This window comes from Cryptomeria japonica, chromosome 10, assembly GCF_030272615.1.
Source record: "Cryptomeria japonica chromosome 10, Sugi_1.0, whole genome shotgun sequence".
Classification (NCBI taxonomy): domain Eukaryota; kingdom Viridiplantae; phylum Streptophyta; class Pinopsida; order Cupressales; family Cupressaceae; genus Cryptomeria; species Cryptomeria japonica.
In genome coordinates this window covers 17,301,160-17,321,205 of record NC_081414.1, presented here as the reverse complement: position 1 = coordinate 17,321,205, position 20,046 = coordinate 17,301,160, and the positions used below count along the sequence as shown (strand labels likewise).

At 35.3% G+C, this 20,046-nt stretch overlaps 1 protein-coding gene across 2 annotated transcripts in view; it reads right to left on the bottom strand.

Moving 5' to 3' along the window:
* Positions 1–20,046, bottom strand: part of LOC131076720 (regulator of nonsense transcripts UPF3) — a 40,833-nt gene that overhangs the window by 14,431 nt on the left and 6,356 nt on the right. The window contains exons 3-12 of one of the 2 annotated variants that reach the window (XM_058014028.2): positions 18,898–19,022; positions 18,131–18,223; positions 17,561–17,659; positions 17,184–17,260; positions 16,656–16,763; positions 10,480–10,699; positions 4,297–4,385; positions 3,220–4,105; positions 2,973–3,094; positions 2,761–2,822 (exon numbers count right to left, since the gene is read on the bottom strand). In XM_058014028.2, the coding sequence (XP_057870011.1) occupies positions 2,778–2,822; positions 2,973–3,094; positions 3,220–4,105; positions 4,297–4,385; positions 10,480–10,699; positions 16,656–16,763; positions 17,184–17,260; positions 17,561–17,659; positions 18,131–18,223; positions 18,898–19,022 (1,864 nt within the window). In that variant the 3' untranslated portion in view covers positions 2,761–2,777. The remainder of the gene's footprint in view (positions 1–2,760; positions 2,823–2,972; positions 3,095–3,219; positions 4,106–4,296; positions 4,386–10,479; positions 10,700–16,655; positions 16,764–17,183; positions 17,261–17,560; positions 17,660–18,130; positions 18,224–18,897; positions 19,023–20,046) is intronic. The other variant, XM_058014029.2, reaches the window with a different exon arrangement.

Here is a 20,046-nt window from a genome sequence, read left to right as displayed (position 1 = left end):
CCATGTTTTGCTTCTTTGAGCACGTTTGTCCTCGGCGACGATGAATAGTTCATTTTGCCGCCTGTAACAAAAGGGATGCTAGAAGTTGACGCGGCAGAGGGGGGTTCCATGCCTCAAGTCGTGAACGATTCATTTCGTTTGCTGTAGTCCAAACTACAAAAGCGTGCTCGGCCCTTTTGGTGATGCGTGTGGGATTTGAACACAGAACCTGCGAATGAGAAAAACGTTGGCTACAGGCGTGGATAAAGGCTATTTTTCTAAGTCGAACCTATTTACTGTTTATTTTGCATTTACTAAGAGCGGTTTTTTTATAGCTTTTTTGTCCTTAAACCTTAAAAAAAATATTTTGAGGTTTTTTATAATTTTTTTCCTTGAAAAAAAAGGTTACTTTTTTTATGATTTTTCAATAAAAAAAAATTATTTCTAGGTTTCATAATTTTTTCCCAAAAAGATTATTTATGGGTTTTATCAATTTTGTCCACAAAAAATATTTTTCTGGGTTTTCTGACTTTTAGCCATAAAAAAACATGGGAAGGTTTTAATTGTTTTTTTCCTCAAAAATTATTTTTGGGGCTTATAATTGTTTCCCTTAAAAAATTGTTTCTAGGTTTTCATGATTTTTTCCTCAAAATTTGTTTGTGGGTTTTTGCGATTTTTTCCTCAAAAATTGTTTGCTCACTTTTCAAGATTTTTTTCCTCAAATTGTTTGTAGGTTTTCATGATTTTTTCCTGAAAAATTGTCTATTGGTTTTTTTGATTTTGTCCTCACAAATCATTTGTGATTCACCATTCATGTGGGATTTGGGTTTTTCGATTTTCTCCTCAAAAATCGTGAATTCTCTTTTGGAGGGTTCCAATTTTTAGGATTCGACGGTTTTTTTTCCACAAAAATCGTGGTTTGTTGCACTTAGTTTTGGGTCAAACCGTGGTATCTTGCAGTCTATTTTAGAGTTGCTAGAGCAAACAGTGCTCAATACTCTTCTGCAAAAAGTTTTACGGTTTTTACTAAAATCATTTTTGTTGCTTTTTGGAGGGTTTTCCGATTTTTCCTCAAAATCGTGGTCTCAAGTTTTTTGCACTTCTATAATTTGTGTGTGACAGTTCTGTAATTCGCATGTGAGGGTTACATCAGTCGGATGGGATCAGCTACTCTTGGTTCTTAACACTTTGCAGATCCTGGGAGAGTCTCCACAACAGTAGAGTGTTCTTTGCGTTTGTGATCAAAAGACTTGCAGTGTCTTCCGTAGGGTAGTTAGTTGATAAAATGACCATTAAGGGAGGGTATTAAAATAATTAATTCTTTTTACTCAGTTACCTTTAGTCGTTCTATTAATGGTCATTTAGTTCGTCATTTAATTCTTTTTAGTTATTTTGCTTTTAGCTTTTTAGCTTTTTAGTTTCACTTAAACGGTTTGTTCTTTTTTTAGAACACCGTCTTGTAATTCTCTACGTTGTATATTCGTAAATATAATCAGTCAATTATTTTTCATAGCTTAGGATACATTTTGTTACTACAAGTGGCAACAGTAACCTTTAGATTTGACACCCCTATTAGAGGGTTGATGTGTTCTAATCAACACTCCAAAAACGGCATCACGGTGGCATCCAAGCTCTCATAGAAGACATTTGCCATTATGAATTATGCCTTGGCATGTTCTCCTATGACGTTGAAGAATTCAATGAGTATGGGCAGGAGGATGGCCAAGAAGAACAATGTTGTCGTCCAAAAGATCATGGTTGGACTGAAGTTAAGAGGAGGAAAAGATGGAAAATTAATGATTTCAATTCAGCCATATGGGCTGGAAGGCAGTTTTTCTTGTTATTATATTTTTATATTGCCATTAAAATCTTTAACAAAGAAAAAAAAATTTAGAACCAAATTATTATTATATTTTTATATTTCTATTGAACCTTGACAAAAGAAAAAATCTATTAAGACTGCATTATTATTATATTATCATATCGTTATATTTTTATTTTATATTCTCATTTTTATATTTATCCTTGAGAAAAAAGTGGATTTTATGTAGGGGCACTTTCAATCCCCCATAATTAATAATATTATTTCTAGTCTATTATTATACTACTATTTTAGTATATTATTTATTATTATTTTATTATATTATTATATTTCAACCCCCCATTATCAATAATATTAGATTGAGATAATTACAAGTTAATTGATTGCATGATGGAAATAGCATCAATTAAACTCAGAGTGAGTGATTGTTGAGAGGTGGAAGTGAAGATATAATTAGCATTAAATAGTTATTTAATTAAGTGCATGAGATGAGAAAATAAATTAGATTAAATTTAAAATAATAATAATTTTTCTTTTCTTTTGCTTTTAATGCATTTATGTGTCTCACACATCAAATTAAATGCTTATAGTTTTTATTGATGGACGTTTTTGCATCCATATGTGAGTCTAATATGCCTTCAGCATAATCAAAAACAAAGGAAACAACAAAAACAACTAAGTCTTAAAAGCTACTTTAGATAGTAAGCTGCAATTCCTGTTAAAGGGAAAATTTAAGGCCATGATGAACAATATGCACATCATTCCAATGGTAATGAATTACTGCTGTAGCAACCAACAGCTGCTTGATAGATTAAAATAAAAAATTGGATCTAAAGAAGAAAATGCAAAACAAATTAACCAAACAAACACCACAAAGGATGACCCTAAAAACAATCCAACAAATCAAAAAATGCACAGGAAGAAATGAAAAAATTTGCTGATTCGGGTAAAACTCTCACCAGCTCCAAAAAAATATTTATGAACAAGAGCCTGACTTCTGTACAGCAACCCACACTTGCTTCTGTACAAATGTCCAATAGAAAAAGAAAAATCAACAGAGTATTTGCCAGCATCCTATACCTATTTCATTTAAATGGGAACAATAAAAATTACTGGGGCTTGCAATTTGAACCAATGGAAAAAAAGGCATAACTCCATTAATATGACCAACCTCTTGACCTCCATAGCCTACAGCAGCACCCCGTTTGTTTTGTTTCATTTCTAATGCAGATGCTCCATCTGCCTCCCTTGTTACAGACGCTGATGGCCTCCTCAAAATTTGCCTGTGGTTTCCTGTTCAATAATCAATTACACCAGAAACATTTCAAAATACTAAATTTAAAACTGTAGTATATACAACTCTCAAATTTGATAGATAAGAAATATTTTTCCCCCACACTCAAACAATTAAAGCATACCATTTTCCCCAGTTAGAACAGCAGTACGGCTGATGTTTTGACCTTCAATATCTCCACCTCCACTTGACAAGATATTTTCAATTTTTGGATCTACCTGATTAATATCCAACGAGGCTACAACTCCCAAATGAGTATTAGCACGGCGAGATGATTGAGGACCTCCTAAGTCAACATATGATGATTTCCCTGGTACAGCCACAAAACTGTCACTTGAATTATCTACTTGCAAAAAAGTATCCTCCGTTACTTTTTCTACCAATGCAACCTTTTGTCGGGACAAACCCTTATCAGTTTTTTCTATTTTCAAAGCACCTTCGGGAACAGCTTGTAAGTGTTGAGCTGCATCAGAACCAGGTGGGCCATCAGAACGACGACGAGGAGTCCAAACAGGACGGTCAGGCCTGTCCTTATTTCTTGTGCGTCTATCCTGTTTTTCTGCCATGCAAATTGGACTGTACAACTCCTTTGAGGTTGCATACATATTTTTCTCATCTTGGAAATTCTTAACATCTACATCAACAGAAGAACTAGCAAAACTGTGATCTTTCAAACTAGATCGAAGGCCAGGATGTCTTGGTGGTCGCTTATCCTTTTCAGCATTAGGCAGCACTTGATTTTGCTGCTCCAAGTTTGTGGACATGACAGATATGTGAACATCTTGGCTTGAAAGTGTACCCCTGCCTACCCTTCCATTAGATTCCCAACGATGATTGTGCTTGAAATTCATGGAACCAGAAGCTCCTTTCACAGGAGACATCACACCTTGCAGATTTGATGGTCCACCAGTCTGCTGTGCAGAAGAACCTTTGAAATTGGATGTCTGCCGCTTATGAACTTGAACCCCAACATCCATGCTATTTGGCACAGATAAACCCCCAGAAGGCCCCTAAAAATAAAAGATGCAGAGGAAAGAAAAGTAAAACATGATTTCTCAGCAACGCAGTGACTCCATGGAGAACCCAATAAGAAAGGAAATATTTAAAGCATAGTCACAGTACAAGCAAAATCAAAATGCAGATTCTCCTGTCAGCTGAACTGATTCATAATTAAACGGGTTGTGACTCTCAATATACTTACATTTGCAAATTCTTTTTCTCTGTCTTTTGATAGCAGCAATCGTCTCTTTCCAGATTCCCCACTACAATCCCCAACAGATGCCATTTCATCTGCAGAAGAGACTCACATAACTACATATAAAGCATTCATATCCAAAAGTGGTGTTTTACTTAATCTAATTTTTTTATAAGAAACTTTAGGCACCTATTTTATGATTCCATCAACAAATCAAGTAAAGTACAAACTCGGCACACTTACAGGCATCTACAGAAATGTGGGATAAACAACAAGCCTAGACAAACGATGCATACCATGATCAAAAACGTGGACTTAACAAAAGTGAAACAATGTTGTGAGGGCAATGAAAATGGAATAAAACATATCCAGATCATATCTGTAGCAATGATGACATTGATAAGCCCAAAGGCAAACTACTTCATAGGAAACTCATAACCAGTTCCAGATGATTGTGTATACTCAAATCAGCACAACAAAAAGTCATAACATACAACTCATTTTAATGGGCCAACAGCCTTATGAGAACAGCCTGCCTTCTCTTCAGGTCACACACTTATTTCAGGGATGTCCAGAAAATGCAAATAAATCTATAGTCTAGCTATGGATATGTATGAATATATCAGACAGTCCAACCTACCCACTTTAAAAATTTCAAATGCTGCTGCTCCAAAATCTGAGAGCTGTTTAAGAAAACATATCCAAAATTATCACATTCTTCATTCTTAATGCAACCTAGGCTTCTACAGAGCATTTCATTTATGCTGGAACACTGAGTGGTGGATGGTATGCATGAAGAGACCCTTTGATCCGAAATGAATCATGAAATATGTTGAACTTGGTTTATTTAAGCCACTCATCACATGTACTAGTGGTAGTGGATATGACTAACCCAGCTTAAAACACACTCACTCGTATCAAAGACACAGTTCAGTAAGAATGCAATTGCAAAACAGAACAAAGATTAAAAAAAGCAGACGTAGAACGCCCAGTGGCAATAAAAGCCATCAATGAAGTTCAGCCTATGAAAATTCCATTCAACCCAAAACAGGACAAGCAAGAAAATCCTAAAATAAAAGTGATCATTTGTACTTACATGTGCCTAAATCCTAGAATGACAATTTTATATTGGCACATATTCAATCTTTGATGAGCATTTATGATCCTACGAGGATTAGAAAAGAACCGAAGGATGACAAGATGGTGCAAAGCATATAGAAGATCTATAAAATGTTAAAGGTAAGTAAATTAAGATTTTAGTTCAAAATCTTGACACAATACGAAAGGATTGGCCTATACCATTGGAGTGTGGGTTTGTGTTTGCCTTTTCTAACAGCCAGTTTCTAGTTAGAGTTATTTTGCTTGTCCTTTGATTAGTGATTGCTGTCCGTAGGTTGGTTATTATCCTTAATATTAGCCTCTTCTTGGCTCATTTAGTTTGTTTTGGCTATGTATGTCCCCACTTTTGTGGGTTCTCAATAATTTGTTCATTTTCTTTAGTCAGGGCACCCTATAGATTTCCTCTCTAATATTAATCAAAAATCAATGGAAAGCAATATAGCACAACACTGTTAAAATGAAGCCTGCATACCAACCACATTCCAAAAAAAATTGTTTGTCTGCAGTTCTCACTCAATACCACACTGTACCAGACTATGGCCAATGCAGCTTTAATCTCTTTTACAACTGACAATAATAACTGACTAATACCTTATCAAAAAAATTGGCATTTAAGACTTTGCGTTTAATGTTAGTGTTAACAACTATATGTTGTATAACTTATATCATTAGCTATGAATCTGAACCATGATATTATTTATTTCTGTTATACTACTGTCACTGTTGTCACTGCTGTCATGTTTAATTTTATTGCCGTTATAATGCTGTTTATACTGATGTTACGATGTGATCATAATGTATTTAAGTCTTGTTTTAAGATCACGAATGATTTTATTTAAATATTATTAGAACTTGCATTTCCATCAGGGACATCTGGCTAAACATAACTGCAGTGTTTCCTATTTCTGCAACACATTTCAGAAACGCTTCAAAAATTTGAAGATTTTGGAAACGGCCTGAGGAGGTTCCATGTCATCCCATCATAACCAAAACAGTGAACACCAATGGGGATGGGGACAGGGATTTGAAGGCAGGCGATGAATCCCTGCAGGACACAAAAAATAATAATATTATAATTTCAATTTCATCAACAAAGTTATGAACTGAGAATTTTTAGAAGCTTTTAATTTTTTTTAATTGTCTGTAAAACTGCATCCAGGCCTGACTGTACTTTTCAAAATATATAATACTTTATAAAACTATATAAATTCCATATGATTAATATTACATTTAAACTTTTTATAGTCACTGTTACATCTATTCCATGATAAAATAATTTTGGCTGATGCGGAACATTGTTTGAAGTCCCCATTTTGAAATAGGATTTAATAAAAAAAATAATAATAATAATAAAAATATAATTACAATGTAATTAAGTTAATGAATGGTCAAAAGGCATGGAATCAAGAGAATTGTGACTCTCTCAAACATGAGATATAAGAGAGAAGAGATCATTTGAAAACGGATAAGGAGGGGGAAAAAAGAGTGAAGCATAGGAATTACGGAAATATAAATGAATGGTAAGGAAAATGAGGAAATGACTCTTTAAAAGGGTGATAAATATGAAAGGTTGTGACCCTCTTAAAGGGCAGAAATGATGAAGGGTTATGACTCTTTCGAAGGGTGATGAATATGAAAAGTTGTGACTCTTTCGAAGAAAGACAATTATGGAAGGTTGTGACCCTTGCAAACGGCAGACATGATGAAGAGGTGTGACTCTCTCTCACATCGGAAGTTATAAAGGGGAGAAGGTTTCATTTGAGGAGGAGATACAAGGGTGATCGACTTGGGCAATAATTTATTATTCCCAAAGGTAGCGATGAAGGGATAGAGACTGATAATATATGAGATATTAATACTCAGCACGATTGACTGATTAAGACTGTTTGGTATTGAGGTTTTCTATGTGTTATAGTTGAACTACTCGCCAAAACCAAAAACTCACCAAGCCCCCAAAAAAAAAACTCGAGAAAAACTCGGCCAATACTTGGCAAAAACTCGGCAAAAAACTCATTAGAAATGCATTTCTTTTTGCAAAATTCAATGAGAAGATGCATCCCATGAGTCAATCAATGAGATCACAAAAGAAACAAGCTGAGTCTAGATATATTTAAATACAAAGTGGGTACAAAATCGCATCCTCATGAGGAATGTTGATGGCTGGAAGCAAAATAGTAAATAGTTTTTGTAGAACTAAAAGTAAATAAATCAATACAATTACATCTTCCTCTTCCCAACTCTAGTTAAAACTAGGGGGGAGGTAGAACTAGAGGGTCTAGTCCAAGAAGTCTGTTGTGGACATGATTGTGCCCCCTCGCTCAGTATGATTGGCTCAGGCTGTTGTAGACATGATTGTGCCTCCTCGCTCGGTATGACTAGCTCAGGTTGTGGCTTATCCTCCATCCTAGATGCAGCTCTGCCTCTAGCTGCCAGAGCTGCACCTGGCACTGGCAATGACTCCTCATCCTCCTCAAAGTCATCCAGTGTCAAACCAAATCCACCCCCCCCCAACTCCTCCGTAGCCTACCTCTCCAAATCATTCATGTCATACTCTATAAACAATGGAGGCTACTCCTGCGATGTCCAATCACTATAAGGATCTACATCATCCAAATGAATTGGACCAGCTGGTGCTTCCTCTACCTTCCTTATGCGCAACCAAAGATTATATTGCACAAAGACAAGGTCATTGAGGCATTTTTGAGTTAACTTGATCCTCTTCTTCGTGTGGATGGCCTCAAACAAGCTCCAATTGCGCTCACAACTGGATGAAAAAAAAGGTTAACATAAGATTCTGAGGGCAAATTTTTTGAGATTTAGGGTATTTCCACCCCAACTTTGCCACCAAGCATCTGCAAAATAAAATTAGGTTGAGGGTAGCACCCCTCGCAGGGGTCCGAGGGTGAGAAAGAGAGGGGTAGAGAGATAGGTCTAGATCTTGGGGGGGAGAGGAGAGAGTGAGATGGAGAGTGGTAGAGAGGGGGATAGAGGAAGAGTGATAGGGACATAGATAGGTCTAAAATTTGGGGCAGATAAAGTGAGTGAGATCGAGCGAGCGAGAGAATGTTGATAGGAGCATACTGAAGTCTAAAAAATTTAAAAGATCTTCTAAAACCTAGAATTTGCATTATAACTCCCAGAGATCTGAAACCACTCTCAAACATCTTGCCAATATATACATGAAATATAACATAAAGTATAAGACTTATACTTAAATGTTATATTTCATGTATATATTTTGATGAAGAGAAAAAAACTGACTTGAAAAAAAAAAGATAATTTTTCAACATGTTTGGGCCTCTTTTTTTTAATGCAACTGAGTTTTCTATAGAAACTCGCCAAGTTTTTGTAATTTTTCGACATGTTTGGGCCTGTTTTTTTTAATGCAACTGAGTTTTCTATAGAAACTCGCCGAGTTTTTGTGAAAAACTCGCCAAAATATCAGCGAGTAAAAGTTGTAAAAACTTGCCCTGAAAAAAAACTCGCAAAAACTCGCCCAGTTTTCGGCGAGTAGTCCAACTATGCTATGGGTAACATAATAAGAGCTGTGCCAGTATATTTATATTTCTCCATATTTATCATTATTAATATACTGCTGTTTATGATTATATCACAGTAACCACTGACTGCATCTGATCTATTAATTTCTATAATTCATTTATTACATGTAAAGTATATGTATGATGCTAGAATCTGTCATATTTTCTGAGTACTTCCAGCCATGATAGAAAGAATGTAGGCTTACAAGAGGGGTTTGGTGATGGGGCACTCCTCTAGGTGTGCCACCTCTATGAGGAAACTAGATGGTTTCATGAGGCCAAGGGGGTACAGATGATACTGCCCTTGGGCCTCAAGGAGATGGCTTATGGGGCGACCTGTTGTGACCTCTTTCTCCTATCATGGTGCATCAATACAAGGAGACCAATCATAAAGATAAGGAAAAGGTTGGCAAAATGAGGGGATAACACAAAGTGGACATCTCACTGGGTAGACCACCTCATATGGATGGCATGGGCCACATGAGACGAGGAATGCTATATCCGCTCTTGGGCCTAGGGTAGAGGGTCCGAGACACCCCATTGAAGTCACTCTTTCCCATGCTCTCTTATGGTAGAGACTTCCAAATATGTTTAATGCTTTATGACTGAATTGATAATTCTGCCCTGGATTACTAATGTCAACTATTATAATCAGCCTATTGAAATTATTGTTGTTGTTTAGGATTTCTAATCTGTTTGCAGGCTTTCAAACAGGAGAAGGTACACTCTAAACCCACCTACTTAGAAATTGAAAATCAAGGCAAATTTAGGGCATTCCCAATTAGGGTACATTACAGACTCCACAGAAGCCCATAATGAGACTGAAGACCTCTGATTAGTATTATCTGCTTGAATAATTATCTGCTACATCCATTGACAATAGCACTCTTGTAGAAAAGTGTTAATTGGTCCAAAGATCTAAAACCAGCAAGGTTTGTCACTGCCAGTTTTCAGCCAGGTGACATCTTTTTGAGAAGACCCACCAGCACCACAAGGGAAGAAATCAAGACATTTTTCCTAACTGACAAAGATGCTTCTCTTTCATTAATGTACCAAGTGACAAAAAAACCAACATTAAATCATCTCCAAAGTCCATTCTCAATAAATAAATGGAGTAACAATGTAGCTGTTCTGGAACCAAAACTGAATAAAAATCATCCAAAAGAGATAAAGGCAGTTCCAGAATTTTCTCTGTGGAGTTGATGTCTTTCATACAGATGTATCTTCTTATATTTTTGTTCAATATATTGAAAACTCCGATTTTCTATTAATAATAAGCTGTGTTTGTTTCCCTGAACATAGCTTGAGAACTTTGGGGTCAGAATACATTTGACTTTTTAATTTAAAAAATGAAGAATCGTGCTTATTCATAAGATAGCCAATTCCAGAAAAGGGCATTCCTATAAATAGCAAGCACTATAAACGTATAAAGACTATTGAAATCCAAAGAAATACATATTTGCTTTCAAAAAAACGATGTAAGTAAACTAACTTCAGCATTCTTCTATGTTTAATAATTTTTAATCATTACCTGTGGGTTCTTGCATGCTTTTAACTGAATTACTGCCCTCCTCTTCACGTGTTTCAATGCCCTCAGAGCAATTATGACGATCTTTTCCATCAACATCTTTCCTACTCTTCTCAATTGATATCTCATTGATGCAGCACTGTTGTTGATCCCTCTGTTGAACTAAAATGCATGTTGGTTTCTCCTTGTTGCTTGAACCCCTTGTGCTATCTCTCATGACATACTGTACATAACACAATATTCAAATTGGCAAACAGTTGATGTCATAAAATAAATAACTGAACAAATAGTTCAAAAAAGATAAACAAGCACTTCAAACAAACAAATGGAAACAATGAAAAAGAACAAAATATAACAACACCTTCAGTCCTGACTACATAAACTGAAGTAAAAAACCAAGAGTAGCATTGCTATCTATCCATAAGCATGATAAAAAAACTTTTGTTATGAGAATAACATGTGTATCAAGAATGTGAGGTAGTTGTATTTGGAGATCATACAGCAAACTGCGTGTGCATTTGGATGTTAAATTCAATAAAACAACTATCAGTTTATGCCAAATTATGTGTAACACACATAATAAAAACATGCAATAATATTGAATCAAGTGCTTTACTCCAAGCTTTAGCTATTATAATGCTTCAATTAATTTCTTGTGAGGATTGGAAGCTATTAGTCTCTCCAATTCCCTGAACTTTGAAAATTTAGGCACTTGTAAAAGTATCTAAGAATATTTGTGATGTCCCCACTTTGAAATGGAATTTAATGGCAAATAATAATAATAATAGAATTAAAACTCACAAGAATAAAAATAAAATTTAAATTAATATATAAAAGAATATATTAAATATAATTAAAATTTAATTAAGTTAACGAAAGGTCAAAAGACGTGGAATGAAAAGTTGTGACTCCCTCATTTGAGGGGGGGATGATTGTGGAATCAGAAGTGCAGATCAGATTTAATAAAAAGTGCAGATCTGATTGTGAAAGGTTGTGTCTCTTTCAAATGGCAGAAATAATGAAAAGTTGCACTCTTTCAAAGGGTGCTAATGGTGAAAGGGTGTGTCTCTTGCCAAAGGGCATACATGATAAAGAGGTGTGACCTCTCCCTCACATTGAGAGATATAAAGGAATGGAATCAAAAGCCTCCATTGAGATCACCATCAATCAGATCAGATCAGAACTGTTATTAAGTTACAGGCAGTAACATCCTTGTTCTTGGTGGTATGCATGGGGACTGTTATAGCCCTATAAGGATACACTGTAGCTTGTTTATCAATTAGATCACAACCTTTATCTCAGACAGACTATCATGCCCCGTTCCTAACCTTTATATTTCCTTTGATCAAATATAATATATGCCTGACACTATAGCATTAATAATATGAGTTTATTAATAACCATGATCAAACTAGAAAGTAGAAACATCCGATCAATACTGAAATGAATGTATTTTAAGGGGAAATCAATTATGGATATATCCATGATTACCCAGCGACAACGGAAATCACATAATAATCAATGGTGAAAGAAAAATAATGATAAACAATGAAACATAGTTAATCGATGAAAATGATAAGTAAACATTAATATTAGTTAAGTCAAAGAGAGGTACGAATGAGGAGTTATGGGCAGGGGTCGTGTAAAGAGACGTCTCCTTTCACTGCATATCTCCTCACATCCTATTTAAAGGTGGATACATATTCTGTCAACAGCATTGAATGAGGGTGGGTGAAAGGCATCAAAAAGTCCTTGAAGAAGAGAGCATAAAAGGAAAGATCGAATCTGCAATTATCATTAAGAAAAGGCGATACTCTGCTATGAGGTTTCTGTGCATATATTCTATAATACTTTCTGCATACTACTATTGATAGCAGATCGCTGTTATGATTATTCAATATAGTATACTGCATTTTATCTCCAATCTGCTCATTTCCGATTCATACTATGTGATTGCTTATCGCCAGAGTTCCCAAACTCGCCGCGAGTCAGGCGAGTTCGCCGAGTTGGCGAGTCGAGCCAAGCTCGGCGAGTTTTGCTGACTCGGGACTCGAACTCGGTGAGTTTTGACCATAACTCGCCTGACTCGCGAGTCAGGCGAGTTATGGCAAAACTCGCCGAGTCCAAGCTCCAAAACTCGGCCACCACAAGTCAATGTTTTGACTTGTTTGACAAGTTAGTATCTTCGTCAGGATTCATATATGGAATAAAACATTTAAGTATAAGTGACATTTCCTTATGTCTTTTCTCTTTCTTATACTTTAAGTTATATTCCATATATATTGTCAGGATGTTTGAGAGTGGTTTCGGACCTCCATGAGTTATAATGCAAAATCTAGTTTTTGGAGGATCCTTCAAATTTTCAGACTTTGTCAAATTTCAGGCCATTTCAGGATCAGGATGACATTCCAAACTTTTAAGGCGAGTTCACTCTGACCTTGATGTAAGGGATGGGACCTAGGAGGACACTATGCATTCAACCAAGGTTTGATTTAGCAACTTGAAGCGTGACCAGATAGTACACAAAAACCCTAGGAATGATCTAAATAACCCCTAATCACTCAACTGACCTAACCTCCTTCACTCCACCTTGAGGAGATCCACCTGATTTGATGACCTTTGAGAAACTCAATCCCTTCAATGCAAAGGCTAAGACACTAAAACGACCAACAACAAAACTAAAAGAGCTAACCTTAGAAAGCAAAAAGTGGGGGTCTTCATTTGCAATGGGGCGATGTGTAAGTACCTCACAACAGGGATGTTTCTTAAAATTTTGAAAAAAGGGGGTGAGTTGGGGATATTTCCTACCTATCCCCACACCCCAAAAAATCCCCCCATGGGGCACAAGGTTATTTTTGGCAAGGGACATGTCTCTGAGGAGCATATTTCAAACCCTTCTGGCCTCACAATTCCCCCTTCCATCCAACATATATATAGCCTAAAAACTAAGAGGTCCAAGAAAGACCAAGGTCAACTATAGTCCCAAGGTAAAACCTAAGTTCAAAAAGCACACTATTTAATGCTACCATACACAAGCATTCCTTACAGTTTCCAAGTGAAGATGTTCATGATGTCTCATGTTGGTGCTCCCAAAATTTCAATTTGGCCAAAGAAAATACTAAACAGAAGCCCCAAACAAGTAGATACTCTACCAGCATGCCTTTCATGGCATAACAAGCTAGCACACATTATAATTGGGCTTTATTCAATATTGGGTGCATGAAACAAGTTTTAAATTGTTAAAAATCTCTTAATTTCAAGGTTTTTTTAATTTTGCCGAGTCATTGCCGAGTCGTTGTCGAGTCATAGCCGAGTCACGAGTCGAGTCGGCCTTGCCGAGTCCGAGCCGAGTCCGAGTCTGGGAACTTTGCTTATCGCTATTTAACATGGGATATGTGATATATATGATGTTATATATATATATTCTGTCTGATTATTGTAATCAGCCATGGTTGGGAGATGAAGGATTGCAATAGGGAGAATGGTGTTGGGGTCACTTCTAAGCACGCCACCTCATATGTATGTCAGGGTCCACATGAAGCCAAAGGCGCTCTGCCTTTGGGCTTAGGAGGATAGACCACCCTATTGAGGAAATCCTTGTCCTCTCTACCATGATGATAGATGGAATCATGTGAGTAGGATAAGGTGGCTTGATTGAGGAAGAACGGTTGATAAGACACCCTATCAAGTGTCGCTTAGGGAGAATGGTTGTTAAGACACCCTGCAAGTTACCCATCCTAGCTTGCTATGATTGGGATTCCTTTAGTTATGACCTATGATTCAAATCTCCACATTTACAGTTGTTTGTAATTTCAAATTGCTTTAAGTTTCATCAATAATTGATCTTTCTTTACTTTATAGTCTTTCTACTTTACTTTATGAATCATAGTTAGTCTTTCTTTACTTTATGGATCATAATCAGTCATTCTATATTTTATGCATCATCATAGTTAAAATGTTTGTAATTATTAGTCACTTGTATGTTATGATTGGTAGGTTAATTTCCTAACTTGTTTGCAGGGTTTTCTATTAAAGAGATAAATGTATTCTCTCTCTAACCCTCCCTTATTGGCTGAGAACTGTAATCTAGGGCAAACTAGGGCATTTTACAAAAGGGGACATTACAATCTTGAAATGAATGATATAACAAATTTTCCACGAAATACAAATTTCACATTCCAACCTTAATAAAAAGACATGCTGCTTTTAACCATTTAAATGTCTTGCTTTCCTCCAGGAAGAGAAAAAATTGACACATGCTACATGCTTGTTTGTCATTACATTAGCTTGAAGAGCAATGGAGATCCTGGCTTAAGTCAATATTATATTTGATTTAATGCACAAGCATCCTCAGTAGATATATCTCCTGAATTCAAATAAGCAAACAATTGCCAGATTTAAATTGCTCAACAAATTCATGTGCCCTGTATTCTCAACAATGTTGTACCAATACAAAATAAAATACCAGTTTGACAAAACACTCCATGCCGAGTCTAAGCCAACTTAACTTTTAATAAGTTTGATTTTGATTGTTTGAAGCATAGTTTGCAGACTCAGACTCAGAGAGTACTTGGCAAGCCCAAAATTTTCAACTCGGGAACTTAGAAAGTACTAAAAATTAAAATTTCTTTTAAAAAAATAAATCTTTTTGCTAAATTCAATTACAAAATGTACTATATTAAAAATTGACATCTCAAAAGAGAACATGCATGGTTTTAAGCAAAATAAACTTGTTTCACTTTAGGGCCAAAAAATGTGGTTCAATTTATTACAAACAATACTGCTGCTTGTGTTGCTGCTAGGAGTCTACTAACGGGCAAATTCCCCTCTATGATTTTTACCCCATGTTGCTTCTTACTAGTCCATGTGACTGCACCCATACCCTAAAGACATTCCCAAAAGTAAAGTTTCTCATATCGATAGAATCTACCTAATCTAAGTCTATAAAAACAATCAGCCGAGGATCTTTACATCTATACATTATATTCATATGAAAACATGGATATAGCATGTGTATGATACTAAGAAAACATTTTAGAATGCAAACATCGAACATACAACATTATCAATAGACTCAATACTCAATATGCACTCATAATTCAGAATTTCAATTCATTCACATTATCAATATGCATATCATAATAGATATTAAAGAAATAACATACATAATGGAGCCTAATCAGACTCGGAGGTTAAATTTTCACTACTTCCATCAGCGCAGTTTCCCCCTATATTTTTCAACGGGGGTTTGGGGGCAGCAACCCCAAGTTGGGGTCAAAAATACTTTTATTATTTTATATAGGCATCGGGTGTTATTTTTCTATTGGCAAAAAACCCTTCATGAGATATTTCACTCTCTCAATTACGCAAAAAACATCATTAAAAAAAAATGAAAATACGACTTTTTTTATTTTAATATTTTTCCCTAGCCCTAGATGTGGGGGACGGCTGGGACATCCCCAATCTGTCCCCAGCCGTCCCCGGGACGTACGGACGTCCCCCACAGCTAGGGAAGCCGTCCCCCCGTTTCGGAGACGTCCCCTCAAAATTCTGACAATTTGGGGGCAGGGGGGGACGTCCCCTGGCCGTCCCCAAGTCCCCGAAACGTCCCCGGGACTGGGACGGGGGTTTTCAGGTAGGGGACGCGTCCCCGGGTTTCGTAGTTTAATTCTTACAAATTTATTTCTGAATATCGATATTAAATTTAAATATCTACATAAACTACTACATATACACAGGGACATATAAATATATACTTATATAGATATTAAAAGACATAATTTTTCTTTATTCAGTTAAGAGTTATTTTATTTACTACATGTTCAAAAAAATCAGTGTCTTTACTTTTTTTACCATAGAATTATTTTATTTATTATATATTTAAAAACTTTATTGTCTTTACTTTATTTTACAATTTTTACTCTAGAGCTATTTCATTTACTAAGCACTTTATTTACTTTAGAATAACTGCCTTCATATTAAAATAAATGTAAGTTTTCAATAGTTTCTTTCACAGCCATTGTATCATGCATGAAGTTACAAATTTTTAACTTTACATTTCAAAAGTCATTATTCATGCACAAGCAATACATTTTATCTTTGATATAAAAGCGTTGATTTCATGGGCATGCTTCTAATACAGCATATTTAGTCTTCCATGGATACAAACACAAGCTTACCGCAACATTATTCATTTTGCCTCTCTCAATACCCCTCTTATTAATCAAACCAGTTGAAGCCGCTCCTCTGGGCCGTCCCCCTGACTTTCTGCCTGAACTCGATAATCTCTAAACCAAAGCCACATATATGCCAAATTAGCTAAAATATTATATTACAAAACAAAAACAAAAAATATTGTAAGACGTAGAATATGGGCATACCTATAAGCAAAATAGCAAATTAAAAATGCTATCATATGAAATATTAAACATCTAAAACTGGATCCAGCTAACATGTACAAGAACACAATGATGCAAAACATTGAATCATTGCATACATAATTACACAAGCACTATGTTGTAGCATGCAAAACTATTACATATGTTTTAGGGGCCATGTGACATACTATGGTTAACAAAGCCTAACAGAAAACCAATTTCAGCTGTACATGTGCATTTGCAGAAAAAGAATTCTTTAAATGTACCAGAAAGCCAATTTTAAATCTTCACATACATTTCAAGAAAAAGAATATAACTATATATAAATACCAGTCCACTTTTTGCAGCCCGCTTCTGCCGAACATACTCCATCAAAGGAGTGACAACCATATCATCCTTTTGAGCACCTACAATGAAGATAAATAACTTTATTTAACATACGTGGTTTAGAAAAGCTATATGTGCCTATAGGTTTTTGCTCATTCATCATAAAATTGCATGACAAGGAATTATAACTATGCCATAGATTTTGCTCAATCAACATATGTTGCATTAAAATAGCTTCTGAGCAAGCAACAAATTTTGCTCATTCCACAAAAAAATTGAAAAATAAAAGAAGGAATTGATAATTTTGCACAAGTAATCCACATCATGTAAAGTTTGATAATTTGACACAAATTGTACAACAATTAATTCTAACTACTAACCTGGCCTTTCAGCTTCTTTTCTGTCTAATTGTATTTCTGCACTTGGAAGATTTTCAACCGGTTTGGCTATCATCTCAAGAAACTCCAAGTACTTGGGATCTAGCATATTCAATACAGAACATTATAGATACAAAAGTTCAGAACAAAAAAAAGTATTTTGCTTTCTTGTAACAGGCAAAATGCATGTGTCCAACAAAGCAACAAAGAAACAAAAACCAAAAGAAACTACATTGATGTCTACAAATGTCCGAAGTAGATCAATGAGATTCGCAATTATAGCTAAGTATTGGAATGAGCAGACTAAATCAATGTGACCTTAATTATATAATGTCCAAGCCTAACTAAACTTGCTTACCACACTGACCCAAAAAAGTGAAAACTGCAGATTAGCACAGAATACTGGCCTGTGTCAAGGCTGCTTGGCCAAAGAGAATATTCTAAGAGTGATAATACCCTTTGACACATTAAATAGATCAACGAAAAATCTTTCAAAAAACATATAGTCAACAAAAACAATTATATTGACCAACCAAAACTGAAGAAGGAACTTAAAGAATAAAAGCACTATACCTTTGTCAATGGTGCCTTCACGTGGATCTTTCTTGGATGTATCAGGGACACCTTGATATGGTGCATATTCAACTTTGGATGTACATTGAGTGCCTAGACATAGCAATATACATATTTATGTGTAAGTGTTCCATAAACACAAAACTAAGGGGTAAAAAACCACCAAATATTAGGGTTGATAAATAGATTAGTACTAGTATTTCATTACAAAAAAATTATTCTAATTACTTCACCGTGCAACAAAACATTTAACAGACACTGTAATTAAATGAAGCCTCACATAGTTATACGACATGTAAAATTTAGATGACATTATAGATTTAGTTAGCCAGTTCATCTCACAGCCACTTTTCTGACATATTCAAACCAACTCCTTACAAAGAATATTAATCTATTATACAAACAATAATTTAGTAAAAACTTATACCTCACTTTGAATTAATAAGCATTTCAAATACCAGAATATTATTTGACAAACAGTCTAAAATTTAACAGATCATTCACATAATAAAACATGCTCAAATTACTTCAACTTACAGTCACTTATGTCAGGAGAACTGAAAAAAAAGTTATGACATACTTACATTAACTATTATAGAAATTGCATTATTTGCTTCATATTTAACTAAAAAATAAAAAAAATAAAACAGAACTCTTTCATCGTACAGATCACAAATCCTAACACAACTGAATATTTGAGAAAAACTCTAATTGTTTTAGAATCACCCAAATAACGTTATATTACAGTCAACATAAATAATAAATACCTTTTTCATCAACAAAGACATGGCCGTTAAACACATCGGCAAATTCAAAAACATCTATTGGTGTCTTCATTTGGATGTATGCCCTGGAAAAGAGCTGATGCCGCTGGCTGTGACTATGGATGAGACTGCACCAAAAAAGAATTAGCAATCCATTCTAAAAACCTAAGGTATAGTTCCCTAAACCTACAAAAACAAAAACAACTCAATTATATAGATAACTAAAACCTCAGCATTAAAAACTCACTCCAATTTATTATAAAATCTAAGTAATTGAAAGCATTAAAATTTCATTACAAAGGCCTAATTTTTACATGGTACCATATTTTTATTCTGAAATTGTCACACTAAAAACTTAAATTATATTGTTAAATTCATTCTTAAAAAAGAATTATAAAGAACATTTCAAAATTCATTCTGAAAACTTAAACTACACATCAGTAAAAATTTATTCAGAAAACCTAAATTATGTGTGGCATTATAAAATCATGAGGCATTAAAAATTCACTTGGAAAACCGAATGAACAAGTTCAATCTGTGGCGTCCCCCTCCAATAGGATTGATCAAACTAAATTTTGATGACGCAGCACAGAATAAACCCAGTTTTTCATGAAGAACTGTTTTTAGAAAAACCCTCATCCTCTCTACATTATGTCCTCAAGCTTGTGATCAATACTCCTCCAGCCAACTCCGTTTCAAGACACAGCAAAGATGGCATTGGAAACCAATACATGAGAAGAACGCATGAGCAGCCCAATCATTCCATGCCTGTGGGAGGTTGCATTCCCTCTACACTTTCTGGTTTGAAATGAAAGTGGAAACCAATGTTCTCAGACACCATGCCCAGCGAAAAACCCCATGGTTCCTGTGATCCAGTTCAGGTCATTTTCGATGATCATACTTATGCCACACAATCAGCCTCTGCCAACAATGCTCAGCAGGGGCTTTCTTTGAATTATATGTAAATGCTCCAAAGTTTGTATTGTTAGGAAGAAGTCTCACCCTTTCTTCATAATGTTAAGAACAAAAAAAAAAGATTTTGGAGATATAGAACACAAAAATGCAATTGTCAAGGCCCTACTAGTCAATTTTGGCCCCAAAAAAATGTTAAAATAGGACATAACCAAAGCAATCCAGTTACAGTGACATGTG